The sequence below is a fragment of the Lampris incognitus genome, chromosome 8 (assembly GCF_029633865.1).
Source record: "Lampris incognitus isolate fLamInc1 chromosome 8, fLamInc1.hap2, whole genome shotgun sequence".
NCBI classification, from domain to species: domain Eukaryota; kingdom Metazoa; phylum Chordata; class Actinopteri; order Lampriformes; family Lampridae; genus Lampris; species Lampris incognitus.
Window position 1 is genome coordinate 30,303,787 of NC_079218.1, and position 17,353 is coordinate 30,321,139.

Genomic DNA, 17,353 nt, shown 5'->3' on the forward strand with positions numbered 1-17,353 from the left:
CAGAGCTAACGCATCAGGCCAGGACTCCGCAGTCTACACCCACTTTCTGTGTCAGATCCAACCATGTTTCAGTCCAGTGTAATGATGCATAGGGGTGTAATATCATTGCCTTTAACTATGTCCAATGTGAACATTCACTAATTTCACTTTTGAGGCTTGCTCTTGTGAATTTCTACATTGGATGAGATGGATTTTGATTGATTTTGAAGCTGCATTAAGAAATAACAAGCAATGTCAGCTTAGCATAAGTTGGATGTGTCCCTGCTACAGGCACCACATGCCTAGTGATCCCTCTCATAGCCCAATGACTAAAGATATGTTCCACAGCTAAACAAAAATTCTTAAACATTAACATGTTAAAATATGTAATAACCTCATTGTATGTCATTTCTACTTGTATAACTGAATATATTTTAAAAGCAGAATTTTTGGCAAGCAGGCTCCAAAAACCCTTTTCATTTTTGCCAAAGGCAAAAAAGTGTGAGAGCCTCGAAAAGACGCCAACACTTTAGAGGTCTACTTTCCTACAGACATTAACTAAGAATAAAGGTAATTTAGCTCATTATTTCCCATGTCAATGAAAGAGATTAAAAAAACATCAACGTGAGAGCCTCTTCGCATACTTGCCTGTTTTTCGACTAATATTTCATTTTGAAGAGAGCTTATTTTCACTTTGGTCTAAATCTCCAGTCCTCTCACCAAGTCAGAAGGTATTCTGTGGTAAAGAACTTTCAGTCCATTCAAGCTAGTAAATCCAACAAGCCATTTGATTTGTTGTTGTCCCAGCTATTCAGCTCATAGTATTTCTTCTGGATCACAAAAAGTCCTAAAACTTGAGCTCATTCCACCCCTTGTAAACATGAGAGGATGGGCCACATTTTGCAAAACATGTCCGAACAACAGCCAGTAGTACAAATGTGCACCATAGCCAAAGGCCATATCATTTCCCTTTTTACACTTTTTCTTTGGGGGGATTTTTTTCTCCCCAATTGTACTTGGCCAATTACCCCACTCTTCCGAGCTGTCCTGGTCGCTGCTCCACCCCGTCTGCAGAGCCAGGGAGGGCTGCAGACTACCACATGCTTCCTCCAATACATGTGGAGTCACCAGCTGCTTCTTTTCACCTGACAGTGAGGAGTTTCACCAGGGGGATGGAGCGTGTGGGAGGATCACGCTATTCCCCCCATGCCACCCCCCCCCCCCGAACAGGCACCTCAACCGACCAGAGGAGGTGCTAGTGCAGCGACCAGGACACATACCCACATCCAGCTTCCCACCCGCAGACATGGCCAATTGTGTCTGTAGGAGGGGCGTCCGGGTAGTAGAGTGATCTATTCCATTGCCTGCCAACATGGGGATCGCTGGTTTGAATCCCCGTGTTGCCTCCAGCTTGGTCAGGCATCCCTACAGACACAGTTGGCTGTGTCTGCGGGTGGGAAGCTGGATGTGGGTATGTGTCCTGGTCGCTGCACTAGCGCCTCCTCTGGTCAGTCGGGGCGCCTGCTTGAGGGTGGGGGTGGGGGGATAACGTGATCCTCGTATGCGCTACATCCCCCTGGACAAACTCCTCACTGTCAGGTGAAAAGAAGCAGCTTGGCATGTGGTAGTCTGCAGCCCTCCCCGGATCGGCAGAGAGGGCGGAGCAGCGCCTGGGACGGCTCAGAAGAGTGGGGTAATTGGCCAAGTACAACTGGGGCGAAAAAGGGGAAAAAAATAAAAAAATAAATTGTGTCTGTAGGGACACCCGACCAAGCTGGAGGTAACACGGGGACTCGAACTGACGAGCCCCATGTTGGTAGGCAACAGAATAGAACGCCATGCCATCCGGATGCCCCCTTTTTACACTTTTGAGACTTCTGAATGTATTTACTTTAAAATGGCACCTCTCTTTACATGTTCAGCTTTTGTTTCACTTTATTGTGGAGTTTAGATTTGAGCTTTTTATTTTATCATACCAAATGGTCCCCTCACGATGTGACCACATAGTCTGGAGACAGGTGACGTACACACACATGCACACACAAGTCTTGTATATACTGCACACATAAATGCATAGGCAAACGAACATACACATACACACACACATACCTTACACTACACACATGTACAAACAAAGGCAAAGGCAGACGCACGCTGAACAGATGTAGATACACATATAAATGTAGTCATGCAAGCATGTCTGCACTCTCGCACATGACAATAACTACACACAATGCTGGCTGACAAAGGCTACCTAGTGAATTGTATTTCAGGGCTAATTGAGGCCTGGGGGCTTGTCTGTTCTGGATCTGCAGCTTATGTGCGTGTGTGTGTGTGTGTGTGTGTGTGTGTGTGTGTGTGTGTGTGTGTGTGTGCTTCAAGTGAGCATGTAGGTAGTGATGTTACATGAGCTGTGAATGAATATTGTATATTGTAATTCACTAGACAACCTCTGTCAGACAGCATTGTATGTGTAGTTATTATAATGGGTGAGAACACAAGACATGTTTGCATGACTGCATTTGTATGTGTATCTACATCTGTTTAGTGTGCGTCTGTCATTGCCTTTGTTTCCTGAGTTCATCTGAGGGGTTCCTGATGTCTTGGATGGACACAGATTCACCAAATTTGCCTTGCACACTCTTTGCAAGTTTATTACCTAGCACATTTAAATTTGCTAAATTTTATGCATTGATTGCATGTATTCTACATTGCTTTTCTCTGTGTAATCTTTGCTGTTACGTAATAATTCTGTTATTTTTGTGTATTTTGTGCATTTGACACCCATTATATGTCTGTCCATCCTGGAAGAGGGATCCCTTCTCTGTTGCTCTTGCTGAGGTTTCTTCCATATTTTTTTCCTGATAAGGTTTTTCTTGTGGAGTTTTTCCTCATTCAGGTTTAGGGCCCAAGGATAGGGGGTGTCGTATGCCATATACTGTTGTATAGTTTACTGATTGTAAAGCCCTTCAGGACTACTTTGTGAATTTGGGCTATACAAATAAACTTGACTTGACTATGGATGGAGAATTCAATTCTGTTTGATATTGTCTGTATGCGAGTGTGTATGCAGCCATATGCACTCTACCATTACACTTGACAAACCTCATTACAGCAATTTGTGAAATTTATATAGATATATGGTTTTGTGCATTTGTGTGTGTGTCTGCTTTTGACTGCTTTGGTTAAAATGTCCTACTGTCAATCTAAGAGAGAGAGATGGGAGAGAGGGAGATATGTGTACATGTATCATCTGTGATGTGTAACTACAGCATTTAAAATTTGGGATGTGCACAAACACACACACACACATACATAAGGTTAGGAATTCCAACAAAGTGACAGCAGGCTGCAATAGCGTGCAGGGGGACTGTACACCAACCATGTCCACAAACATCCACCCTGCTGAAATATCTAACACACCGAGTCCTTACCAGCTCCTGGTTGTTAGCTGAGCCCAATGGCGGACTGGCCATCCGGAGCACCCGGAGTTTTCCCGGTGGGCCGCTTGACAATTGGGGTCGATGCAACGCAAAATATAAAAAATAACCCCAGCCCCCACTTAAATAAAAATAACCAAGTGTTGTGTGTCTGACTGGCCCAGGCGCGTGGGCTGCCGGCCCACTGTGGTTGGGTATTAAGTCTGTCAGCCTCTCTCTCCCAGCCAGTTACTTTTGGTCCGGTCCATTCTAACGTTTCTTAGACCCCGCCCCTTTTCCACCTCTGTTAAGTGGCGACATTTGGATAAATAGTGGAGTGGAGCAAGATGGACAAATAAAAAGAGAAAAAACGTAAAGGTGGCTAAAATTATTTCTTTTACTAGTCAGACTGTTCCAGAGATTCTTGCCACCTTTCCGCCAGTGCCATTAGCATGCCAAAATGTGTCCCTTCCAGCCAGCCTCCTCCTAAGAGCAACATGTTCCCCTTGTTCTATTTTTTTTTTCCAGCGTTTTCTCCCAAATTGTATCCGGCCAATTACCCCACTCTTCCGAGCCGTCCCGGTCGCTGCTCCACCCCTTCTGCCAATCCAGGGAGGGCTGCAGACTACCACGTGTCTCCTCCGATGCACGTGGAGTCATCAGCTGCTTCTTTTCACCTGACAGTGAGGTTTTTCACCAGGGGGACGTAGCGCATTGGAGGATCACGCTCCCCCCTCCCCCTCCCCCTTGAACAGATGCCCCGACCGATCAGAGGAGGCACTAGCGCAGCGACCAGGACACATACCCACATCCAGCTTCCCACCTGCAGACACGGCTAATTGTATCTGTAGGGATGCCCGACCAAGCCGGAGGCAACATGGGGATTCGAACCGCCGACCCCCATGTTGGCAGGCAACGGAATAGACCGCCATTTACTGAAGTTATTGTTAGAAATATTGTTCAGCAATCTTGTTTACATAAAGTGTGGTGTGGTTTGTGAGGGTGGTGGTGTATCGCTGGGGGGGGGCGGGCTTAGTCAAAAAGTCCAGGGCCATTTTTCATTCCCAGTCCACCCCTGGCTGAGCCTGAACTCAGACCTCGCTGTGGTCTGGGGCAATAGGACTGTCTCTGAGGGGATTAAAACTATAACTTTTACTATCAAATGTCTCTTAAATGCAAACATACAGTATAGAGGTACCACTCAACTGACACGGCACAGTGACACGGTAACAACCCTCTGGTCCTTACAGCTTTTCTAGTATAGAGGTGACCCTGCTACCAGAGAGCTGGGACATTTTTAACAAACTTGTGCACACACACACACACACACACACACACACACACACACACACACACACACACACACACACACACACACACACACACACACACACACCACACACACACACACACACACACACACACACACAAAAGCTACAGTGTTTGGGTCTGTGGTGTTCAGCAGGGTTGAGAGAGAAACATACTACCTACAAAAAAATCACTGTTAGCATCAGTGCACACGTGTGTGTGTATGTGTGTGTATGTGTGTGTGTGTGTGTGTGAGGGAGTGAATGACAAGAATTTTCCAAAAGCCGTGTTGTGGTGACACCCCCCCACCTGCTCTTCTTCCATTGTTGTTTACTGGGGTTTGACGGGGAACAGACTCAGATACCCAGGGTTGGTAAACCACAGAAACAGAGAGGATGAGAAAAGCTTCTCCCATTTCCCATCAGCATTTGCGCTGTTTTTTTCTGCACAGTTGTGATTTCATATCCTTGTCAGTTTTGGTGGTGGCGTGGGTGTTTGCGTGTGTACACTGTGTATGTGTTTATCCAGTGTGAGTTTGTGTGTTTCTGTAATGGGTAGAGACAACTGTCAGTGACAGATAATGCTTTTTATGTATACTGCTCAAAAAAATAAAGGGAACACCTAAAAACACAATATAGACCTCGATGAATGAAATATTTCAGCTGAAAATCTTTATTTATTAGACAGAGGAATGTGTTTAGAGCAAAATAACCTAAGAATGATCAATGGAAATCAAAATCATTAGCCCATTAAGGTCTGGATTCAGAATCATACTCAAAATCAAAGTGGAAAATGAGAACATAGGCTGATCCAACTTCTGTGGAAATTCTTCAAGACGATTCAAAATGAGCCTCAGTAGTGTGTGTGGCCTCCACGTGCCTGTATGCACTCCCTACAACGTCTGGGCATGCTCCTGATGAGACGACGGATGGTCTCCTGAGGGATCTCCTCCCAGACCTGGATCAGGGCATCAGTCAACTCCTGGACAGTCTGTGGTGCGACATCACGTTGGCGGATGGTACGAGACATGATGTCCCAGAGGTGCTCGATTGGATTCAGGTCTGGGGAACGTGCAGGCCAATCCATAGCATCAATGCCCTCGACATACAGGAACTACTGACACACTCTGGCCACATGAGGACGAGCATTGTCATGCATGAGCAGGAACCCAGGGCCCACTGCACCAGCATATGGTCTGACAATGGGTCTGAGGATCTCATCCCGGTACCTAATGGCAGTCATGGTACCTCTGGCTAGCACGTAGAGGTCTGTGCGGCCCTCCAAGGATATGCCTCCCCAGACCATCACTGACCCACCGCCAAACTGGTCATGCTGGAGGATGTTGCAGGCAGCAGAACGTTCTTCACAGCGTCTCCAGACTCTCTCACGTCTGTCACATGGGTTCAGTGTGAACCTGCTCTCATCTGTGAAGAGCACAGGGCGCCAATGGCGAATCTGCCAACCAAGATGTTCTCTGGCAAAGGTCAATCGGGCTGCACGGTATTGGGCTGTGAGCACAGGCCCCAATTGTGGACGTCAGGCCCTCATACCATCCTCATGCATTCTGTTTCTCACTGTTTGAAACCTGCACATTAGTGGCCTGTTGAAGGTCGATTTGTAGGGTTCCGGCAGTGCTCCTCCTGTTCCTCCTTGCACAAAGGACCAGATAGCGGTCCTGCTGCGGGGTTGTTGTCCTCCTGCGGCCCCCTCCACGTCTCCTGGTGTACTGGCCTGTCTCCTGGTACCTCCTCCATGCTCTGGACACTGTGCTGGGAGACACATCAAATCTTCTTGCCACAGCACGCATTGATGTGCCATCCTGGATGAGCTGCACTACCTGAGCAACTTCTGTAGGTTGCAGATACCGCCTCATGCCACCTCTAGTGGTGAGGGCACTAGCAAAATGAAAAACTAACCAAAGATCGGCCAGAAAAGATGAGGACAGGCAAATGGTCTGTGGCCACCACCTGCAAATCCATTACTTTTATAGGGGTTGTCTTGCAAATTGTCTAATTTCCACCTGGTGGAAATTAGAGAATTTACCAACAGGTGAAATTGCTTCACAAATCAGTGTTGCTTCCTAACTGGACAGGTTGATATCTCAAAAGTGTGATTGACTTGGAGCTACATTGCATTGCTTATGTGTTCCCTTTATTTTTTTGAGCAGTGTACTTAAAACCCTTTATGGCAGGTTATACTCATGGAATATTAAAACATGTTGCATTGCATTCATTTAAAGGATTCAAACAAAAACCCATGATCCCCTTTAAAAGCGAGGGTCCATTTTGTTTTTGTTGTTGAGGTTTTTTTGTATCATCCTCTGGCTGCCCATTAGTGATCCCTGTTTATTCTACTACTACTTATACTACTTCTATTGTTCCCTATTTAACTGCCCTGTAACTGTCACTCTTGTCTTTTTCTGAGTCTGTCTGTCTGCTTTACCCAGCTTCCTGAGCTCCCAGTTGACAGGTGTCATACTTGGTATTGCATCACATAAATGTCCAATCTCAACAGACCTTTAAAGTGGGGAGTCATTCTGCCGTTCCTGTATCCGAGCCAACCATGTTTAAACTCAAAGGAAAATGAATACTGGTGTAAAAAGATCACCTCTAACTACACCTGGTGGTATTTTTATGATTGCTTTACTTTCAATTATGCAACTATTATGCATTTCTTTATACACTAAAATGAATTCTAGTGGACTATGAAACGAAATTTTAAAAAGTAAAAAATTGCTTGCATCTCCAATCTAAGCATAATGTCATTGTTTCCTGCATATCCTTTCCAACTCTGCTCCCCTACATATCTTGTGTACCATCATGGCAGCACCACCTGCATAACACATTTGTTTGTAAAGATTAATCATAAAGAAGCATCAAGAATGGTAATAAAAAATACCGTTTATCTCTAAACATATAATGACTTAACACTGTGTCACCTTTGCTTACTGTGTTAAATATATTGTAAGGACGATCTGAAAACCAGATTCCAAAGCCCCATTCATTTTTCCATAGATGAAAAATGGAATCAGGAATCAGGAACACTTTGTCATTTCACTTCATGTACTTGCGCACGAAGTGAAACGAAATGCCATTTCCCCCAGCCCACAGCAGTGCAACATACAGACAAAAACACATTCAAGAACACATTCAAACTAACACATATATCCAAAAAAAAAAAAATCACTGTCCATGGGAACAAATGCCAGCCAGGATGACTGTCGGAACCACCAGTCTGCAGGGTCTAGCAGTTAGCCTAGCCTGTCCCAATTACGCATCCTGTCAGACCGCCCTCCCTGTTTCCTCCTCGGGCGCAACTCCATGCAGGGGCCGTGGTCCCTGTGGCAACCGGACAAAGCAGACCAAGCCCTCCCAGCCGATCCAGTGCCAGCTCTCCCAGCTAGACACCGTTGACACACCTCCCCGCACTCCACACGACGACATCAAAAACACCAGTCAACATCAGGTGAGGCCGCTGCCAGACCGCCCTCAGTGTCATTGGAACTGCCGGTCTGTATGGGCTAGCAGTGAGCTTAGCCTCCTCCCCCGCTTCCGTGTCCTGTCAGACCACCCTTGATGTTACCTCCTCGGTGTAGCTCCGGGCAAGGCTGCAGTCCCTGGGCCCACAGCGCAGCAGACCAAGCTCCCCTAACCACTCCAGTGCCAGCTCTCCCAGCCAACAAACGAAGACAAGACAAAAATGTAGACGCAGACATGGACAAAGACACTGCATCGACGGTACTGGGTGAGGCCGCCGCAAATTTGAATTCGCGCCTCCATCTTACCACACCGGTACTGGGTGAGGCCGCTGCGAATGTGAATTCGCACTGCCATCTTCCCACACCAGAAGCGGACGGATGGAATGTGGATGTGCTCTAAGAGAGACAAATTCACTTCATCACTTTAGATGCCAGTGAACATAATATAGTATATTCTCACCAGGCACACTACAACATCAGACAGACCAAACAGTGCTATCTCTCTTTCTCTCCCTCACTATCTTTCCAGATCTCTATCAGGTCGTATCGTTGGAGGTGTGTGGTGGTTCTTCACCCTCATCATCATCTCCTCCTACACAGCCAACCTGGCAGCCTTCCTCACTGTGGAGAGGATGGTGTCTCCCATAGAGAGTGCAGAGGACCTGGCCAAACAGACGGAGATCGCCTACGGCACTCTGGAAGGGGGTTCCACCAAAGAGTTCTTCAGGGTTAGATTATGTTATTCTTAATTTTTGCATTTCTCCGATTTTAAAACTTATTTTCTCAGGAAATACGCTACTATTCTTCCAAAGTTCATTCTCTTTTCAAGTCAAGTGAAATTGTCTCTTGGGAGTGGTTGAAGGGAAACAGTCAAATTTTTTATCATTATCGCTATTTATATGGTCTAGGGATAACACTCTGTTAACAGACATAATACTGAATAGTCTTCTGTGTGTCTTTGAAATGCTGCCGAAATTGTGGACAGTCCATTAATGGCATCTTTAAGCGGCATTCACTACAACAGCTGTATGTAGTGTTGTTGTTTTTATTTCCTTATGTTACTGATTTCAAAACAGCCCACTGAAGATAGCGGCAAATTTGTACTTTTCACATGGCCAGATCATACTATTATAAGGCGCAACTGAACAGGGGAACCCAGGTGCAGACACAGGCGGAGACTGGAGTGGACGAAAGAGAAAGGAGAAGATGAGAGGAAGCTTGGGCTGGTAGCCAAGACCCACAGACTGAGGTTGGGTTAGGAGCAGTTTGGAGCCTTGATAGCAGGTTCGAAGTGGCAGAGCATGGCAGGGATCCAGAGCAGAGAAGCCGGCTGGTGAAACAAGTGGTAGGAGCCAGGTGCTGGAGATAGAACAGACCGAAAAAACAGTGTAAGCACGGAACTCACACTTATCCGCTTTGGCAAAAAAGCTTATTCTCCAACAGCTTCAGAGTCTTTGGAAAAAAATTAGTATGTCGTCTAGATAGACAAAACTGAAATGTCCGGTCATATCCCTTAACACATTATTGACTAAGTTCTGGAAGACAGCAGGGGCATTAGTGAGACCAAAAAGCATAACTAAACTCTGAAAGTGACTGAGTGGTGTATTGAATGCTGTTTTCCACTCATCCCCCTCTCTAATGCAAACAAGGTGGCAGGCGTTTCAAAGGTTGAGTTTGGTGAACACCGTGGCACCATGGAGATGGGGCAAAAGGAGAGCTGATGTTAGTGGGAAGGGATATTTGTTGTTCGCAGTGATATTCCCCACAAAGAAAAAAAAAACAGCCCCTACCGGAGAGGAAGAAGGCCTGATTAAACTTGCCACCAAAGAGTCTTGAATATATCTCTCCATAGCCTCGTGCTTGCGGCGAGAGAGGTTATACAGCTGGCTACTGGGAAGAGGAGCCCCAGGCTGGAGGTGGATAGTGCACTCATACAGCCGGTGAGGTGTCAGCGACAGGACTTAAGTTTTTTTACAGGAGCTAGATCATGGTATTTGGGGGGGGGGGGTTGGACTAAGGATAGGTCCGGTGGTATTGGAATGGACAGAGGCACAGAAAAGGCAGGGTCAAGATCAGATTGTAGACAATTAGAATGACAGAACAAGCTCCAAAAGGTTACCTTGCCGGCAGTCCAGTCAATCTGTGGGTCATTTAACCATGCCATTTTTTAACCATGAATGGCCAAGAACCAGAGGAGAGTGGGGGCAGTCGATAAGGAGGAAACTGATCTTTTCCTGGTGGTTTCCAGAGACACAGAATGACTGGGACGGTCCTCTCACAGCCTGGGATGAGGAGCTGTCCGTTGAGAATGTTGGCCTCAAGGGGTAATTTGAGAGGAACCGATTCCAGGTCCACCTGGGCGACCACATCTTGGTCTAGGAAGCCCTCATCGGCACCTGAGTTGACAAGCCACCGTTGTCTTTCTTCTGGCAAGAGACAGCCCTGGCCAAGCTGCATAGGTTCCAGTTCTGAAAAAGACATGGGGGAGAGGTAGTGGGGGAGGAGAACAAGGCAAAGAAGTAGGTGTTGTGGGTGATGCAACCTTACCTGCCCTCTCCCACCGATGCTCAGGGAGATGCTTAACAATGCAGTTGGTGAGAGGGGTGATCTTATCGAGCTCACTGAGCTCCTCCCTGAACACCAACTCATCCTTAATAGTTTCTAGGAGGACGTTCTGAAATGCTCCTTGGAGGGTCTCTTCATTCCAACCGCTCTCGGTGGCAAGGGTTCGAACTTCATTTCGGCAATGCTGTGGGAGCCTTAACGTAGAGACAGGAGCCTTTTAGCTGCATCCTTACTGTGGATGGGTGGTCAAATATCTTCTTCATCTACTCCATGAAGGTAGAATAAGAGTAACAAATGGTGGACTGTCTCTCCCACACCACTATGGCCCAGGAAAGCACTGTGCCACGAAGGCATCCCATCAGTTAGGAAATGTTGGCTAGTCTGCTAGCATACGAATGGGTCTGTTGCTCAAACACTAGTAAACATTGTACCAAAAAGGCTCTGCAGGTTCTGAGGTTGCCATCGTAAGGCTGAGGAGTGGGTTGGTAGTGAAGGGCTGTGGGGTGGATGTGGGGCTTGGAATGGAGAACTGGCTCTGCAGGTCCAAAAGGCTCCATGACAAACCCTGAACATGGTCTAAAACGGTTTTTAGGGCTTGGTCATATTGGTTGAGCAGGGCGCTTTGACCGGCGAGGGCTTGGTGGAAAGGTTCTGCATCTGCTGGGTCCATGTCAATGGTCAGATCGTACTGTTATGAGGTGCTACTGAACAGGGGAACCCAGGTTCAGACACAGGCAGACACTGGAGTGGAAGAAAGATATTTACTTTAAGGCAAGGAGAAGAGGGGAGGCAGGCTAGAGGAAGCTTGGGCTGGTGGTCAAGACCCATGGACTGAGACTGGGGAAAGAGCAGTTTGGAGCCAAGGTAGCAGGTTTAAATTAGGGTCTGATGGGGCAGAGCAAGATAGGGCTCCATAGTATAGAAGCTGGCTGGCTGAACGAGTGGTAGGAGACAGATGCTGGAAATAGAGCAGACAGGACTGAAAGGGAAATGGTGAACAATGTCAGAACTGGAGAAAAGCAGGTAACAAGAGCTGAATGCTGAGTATCAAAAACTGGTTTTCAAATAGGATTGAAGTGCAGGACACTGACAGGTAGCAGAGTCTACGATCTGGTGAAGACTGGGTGGAAAGCCTGGGTAGATGTGCTGCTACACTGATGAGGAGATGGTCAGCAGGTGTGTTGGCTGGGCCAGTGAAAGTAGGTCAACTGGAGAAAGTCAAGGGAGAGTGAAAGAGCATGAGAGAGAGAGAGAGAGAGAGAGACTGGTTGCCAGATAGGTGGAAGGAAGTGGAGGGCGTGACAGATGATGTCCCAGGGGTGGATGAAACAGATTATTTATATACCACTTCACAGTTAATGCCTCACATATTTACCCACGCACGCACACCAATTGCAATATCAACCATGCAAAGCAGCAACCAGCATATCAGGAGCAGTTAAGGGGTAGGCTTCTTACTCAGGGACACCTCGACATTTTTGCATGGAGGAACCAAAGATCGAACCAGCAACCCTCCAGTTACCGAACGACCTGCTGTACCTCCTGAGCCATCCCTAATTCACAGATTGTCCACCAGTGATGTCACTGGCAGAAACTTTTTTCCAAAAAATTTTGGCAGAATTTCAGACACACAAAAGACTCCTCAAATATCAAGGCTACTAATGGAATGTTATGCCAAAAAATATATAAGTAGACATTGTTGTATTTTTTTTTCCTTTTTCCCCTTTTTCCCTCTAATACCTGGCCAATCACCCCACTCTGAGCTGTCGTGGTCACTGCTCCACCCCCTCAGCCAATCTGGGGTGGGCTGCAGACTACCACATGTATCCTCCAATATATGTGGAATCGCCAGCCGCTTCTTTTCACCTGACAGTGAGGAGTTTTGTCAGGGGGATGTAGCACATGGGAGGATCACACTATTCCCCGCAGTCCCCCCCGCCCCCGGACAGGCGCCCCGACCAACCAGAGGAGGCGCTAGTGCAGCGTCTAGGACACATACCCACATCTGGCTTCCCACCCATAGACATGGCCAATTGTATCTGTAGGGACACCTAACCAAGCCGGAGGTAACATGGGGATTTGAACTGGTGATCCCCGTGTTGGAATAGACCGCCAAGCTACCCAAATGCCTATAAGTAGACATTGTTGAAAATCCTAATTGTTTTCCTTTACGTAAGACCTGACCATATACAGCTCATAGTACCATGCACAGAGGGTCAGAGAAATATTAGAACTTACATTCTTTTGTGAAAAATAAAGTCAAGTACCAAAAAGAGGTCATAACAATTGAGTACAGTTCCCTGTGAGCGCATTTCCACTCTGTTGTCATAGGATCCTGAGCTCTCTCTCTCTGGCCTTCAAACGTTAGTGTAGTATAGCCAAATGTTGGAAGCTAAGCAGGCATGGACCTGGCTAGTACTTGGATGAGAGATCTTCCAGGAAAACTGAGTTGTTGCTAGAAGTGGTGTTGGTGGGCCAGCAGGGGACAGTCTTCCCTCTGGTCCTAATAAAAAAATATCAAATCCCAATCCCCTAGTGCAATGACGGGTACACTGTGCTGTAGGAGATGCCGTCCTTTGGATGAGACGTTAAACCAAGGTCCTGACTCACCGTGGTCATTAAAGATCCCATAGCACTTATAGCAGAGTAGGGGGTCCCCCAGTGTCCTGGCAAAATTCCCAACTTGGCTCTCTCCATCTGGCCACCTAATCATCCCCCCATGTAATTGACTCAATGATTCCTCCCTCTCCACCTCAAGCTGATGTGTGGTGAGCGTTCTGGTGTAAAATGGCTGCCATGCATCACCCAGGTGGGTGCTACACTTTGGTGGTGGTTGAAGTGAGTTACCCCCTTCAATGTGAAGCACTTTGGGTGTCTAGAAAAGCGTGATATAAATGTAACTATTATTATTAATATTATTATTACTATTACTATTATTATTAAGTCTTTTTGTAGTATCATGCTTTGCCTCAACTCTCAATCCCTTCAGCGCTCCAAAATAGCTGTGTTTGAGAAAATGTGGTCATACATGCGGAGTGCAGACCCCTCAGTGTTCGTCAAGAACACCAACGAGGGAGTGATACGGGTCAGGAAGTCAAAGGGGAAGTACGCCTATCTGTTGGAGTCCACCATGAACGAATACATCGAACAGAGGAAGCCCTGCGACACAATGAAAGTAGGAGGCAACCTGGACTCTAAAGGCTACGGAGTGGCCACACCAAAAGGATCTGCACTCAGGTACATTCATTCTCACCTTACAGGGGATGGTGACAATGGTCTTGATGTTTGTGTTGTGTCTCTGTTCCAGTGTGTTGGGTTGTGGGTCATCAGCCATGTCAGCTTTGTCAGCTACACAATGACCACCAAATCATAAATGCTGATAAATGTTTGTTTGTATACCGGCTTAAGTTAGTGCACTCAACTAGCTAATTCATGAGATAGCAACCATCATTTGGAGGTCCTTGTATATTCTAAACACCGAATTGGTTTTATGGTCTTGGTGACTTACTGAGCTACTGTAGTCTGCTCTAGCAGCCATTTTAACAGGTAACCAACCATCATTCAGTGGTCCTGTTCTATACTAAACATCTACTTGGCTGGATAATTAGTGATTGCGGCTGTTCAATTCTGAGATGAAATTGCTGCTGTGGCTGATTTTTTTTTTTGTTGCCCTGAACATGTATTTCCCATTTGGCTTCTCAGAAGTAAACATTCACTCGCCTATAAAATAATACAAGCTACTATAAATTCATTCATTCATACATTCGCTATTGAAGTAATACATGAATTTATTATTTGAGTTATTTCTTTTAAGGAGCCAAGAACCTGTTTCTAATACTTGATTTTAAAGCTGATGCTAGCAGTTATGTGTTCATTTACTCTTCTCTGTTAGCAATGTTTTGGCCTAATAAAACATATATTGAGTCAATAAGTTTTGGTTTCAATAATACAACACAACATCGTGTGCATGCATTGGATGCACTGATTCATTAGACGGAGCAGATACTGTAGCTCGTGATGTGCAGCTTTTCTCATAAGAAAAAGCACTATAAATCCTGGCAACCCCCTTTGTGAAAAATGCAACAAGTCTTGAAACATCATAAAAATCAGTCAACATTTCTAATGATTCTAAAATGTATGGCAGGTGATATGCCACAGTCCATGCTGTATTTAGTTTGAAATATTGACGCAAATCGTTGGCTTAATTTAGTTTGAAACAGTGTTCTTGATAAACAAACAATCCCCAACATGCAATTTTCTCAATTTCCCATTCATTTAGTACTGTCTTCTCCGTTTTGTTCTTTCTATCATCGTTTCATGTGCTATTTTCATTCTATTTCATTGCTGAATTTTGTGTGAGATGTTACAAACTGAGTATTATTAGAAGTGTGGTAGTGTTAAAGTGGTTTTAAAGTAGTTTGGCTATGGTGTAGGGCAGTGTAATAAAGTGTAAGTACAGTGTTATGCATTATAGCACAGGGTAATTGTGTTGTTCAGTGTTGTTTTATGTAGAGTAGTGGGTTTTAGTGTAGATGTAGTATAGTTTTGTGCAGTGTTGAGAGCAGGGATGAAGTGTAAGACCCTCCTCTGGAGGTGTCAGATTAATTAATACAGCCAATCATCTTACTTGATAATGACATCCATTTAGGATCACACATAATGAGGTAACTGTAGTTTAGCAGCTCAAAGCAGAGTTGCATCATTAGGTTAGGAACAAAGAATTCAGATGAGCAGAGGATTAATTATTAAATTGTAATATGTACATGTGAAGACACCATCAGAGAGAATCGTTCTTTAAAGGATAATTCAATTTTTTTACGACCTGGGTCTTATTTTCGTAGTTTTCGACATTGTGCATATCAGTTATGATGACGGTTTTGTCACTGGTTTCATTGTAGAGGTCTTGGACACGGGACCACCGCTGAACACAGTTGGGATCTTACAGAGCCATGAAATACAATCCTTAAACCTGTCCTTTAAACAAAACAAAAAAATAATAAATAACGAAACAAAAAAGAAACCCCTAATGCCTCAGTTAGACTGTATTAAGGATTCTCATTATCTATGATTTCTCAGTTGCGCGGGCTGGGTAGTTTATTGATCAGCACCACTACCTGCAGTAAGAAGGATGGTCATTCCTGTAAGTTGAACCAGGATGTAGCTCAGTAAGGCAATCAACCATTGTTTTGGACCATAATATTGGACATTTTGACTTTTAACTTTTGTTTTCACCTCTGTGTTATAGATAATTGAGTTGAACTGGACTCTTTGAAACATGTCTTATGATCATATTTCATGGCCCTGTAAGACACTGTTGTAAAATAGAGATGTCCACAATGACATCATTGAATAAAATGTTATCAACCAGTGTGTAAAATAACAAAAACTATGAAAAGGAAACCCAGGATGTAAAAAACAAAAATATTCTTAATTCATTTACTTCATTAATATCAGAATAGTTTCATTTACACGTAATTGTTAAACTATAAGTCAAAGTAATAGATGTGAGTGCAGCTGTATTGATAGCCACTGATGCATTAAAGGGAAATTTCGCTGTCATTATTGTGGCTGTTATGCCAATACTGAATGTCAACTGAATTTACAGAAGCAAAAAAAATGTCAAATATACCCAATAATGGCCAAGCAAATGCAGTTTTTCTGCTTACAGTCAAGTTCTGACTAGATGAAGCTGTTCCTACAATTCCCAGGATTCATTGTGGTCTTCTACCGTTACATGTCAGCTGGTCATTATTATTTTTGGATTTTATCCATTACAATTAGGACAATTGAAATGAAGGACTCAGTAGGTGAATGTGTATTGTCAGTAAAACCTTCTGGTTGAAATGAATCTCCTGGCCACAGTGCCTTTTTCTCTCCCTTCGGAGGCATGAGAAACCGCTTGTGTTTTTCATGCGGTTGAAATTCCCACTGTTGACGTCACTGGCAGGTAAATTTCGACCTATCCACAGCACTCCCCAGTTACATAGACAGGGATGGCACAGTCCTAAAGTGAGCATCATTGAGGACCGATACATATGGGTGATATATGGATGATATGATAAATGGAGATGAAGCTGAAAAACGGCAAATTTCCCTTTAAGCCTTCTTCAATACATTTACTTGTGTGAGCAAAAGCAAACCGTGAATACAAAATTGATGGAAAGTAAGGCCCTGAAGAGGGATAAAATAGTGACTTGGTTATCCTCAGCATTTTGTTACTATTAAAAAAAAAAACGAAATTTTAATCCCCATTTAATCCCCCACACTGCACCTAGCCAAGATGGTCTGATTGAACTTTTATAGTTGTAATAACTGTGGTGCATGGGTGACCAGTCTCTTAGCACCTTAATTCAGTTTGACTTGATTTCAAAGAATGAAAATGTCTTACATGTCTTTTTTTTCTTCATTCCCTAGATGCAATTTAATTTATTTAGAGTGAATCAAGCTAAAATGAACTAATAAAGAGTTCATTTTCAAAATGCCATATATTTTTAAAAAATATTATCTTTATTTCATCATTCATTTTCTCGGAAATCTATGGAATCCAGCTTTAAGGTTTTGTCAATCAAGGGCTAATGTTAACATCCAGCTTTTAAAAAGTTCG

General features: G+C 44.6%; 1 protein-coding gene across 4 annotated transcripts in view; it reads left to right on the forward strand.

Annotated features, from left to right (window-relative positions):
* LOC130116794 (glutamate receptor 1-like) overlaps positions 1-17,353 on the forward strand; it is a 134,023-nt gene that overhangs the window by 101,729 nt on the left and 14,941 nt on the right. For all 4 annotated transcript variants that reach the window (XM_056284847.1, XM_056284849.1, XM_056284848.1 and 1 more), the window contains 2 exons: positions 8,714-8,912; positions 13,739-13,986. In XM_056284847.1, coding sequence (XP_056140822.1) covers positions 8,714-8,912; positions 13,739-13,986 — 447 coding nt within the window. The remainder of the gene's footprint in view (positions 1-8,713; positions 8,913-13,738; positions 13,987-17,353) is intronic.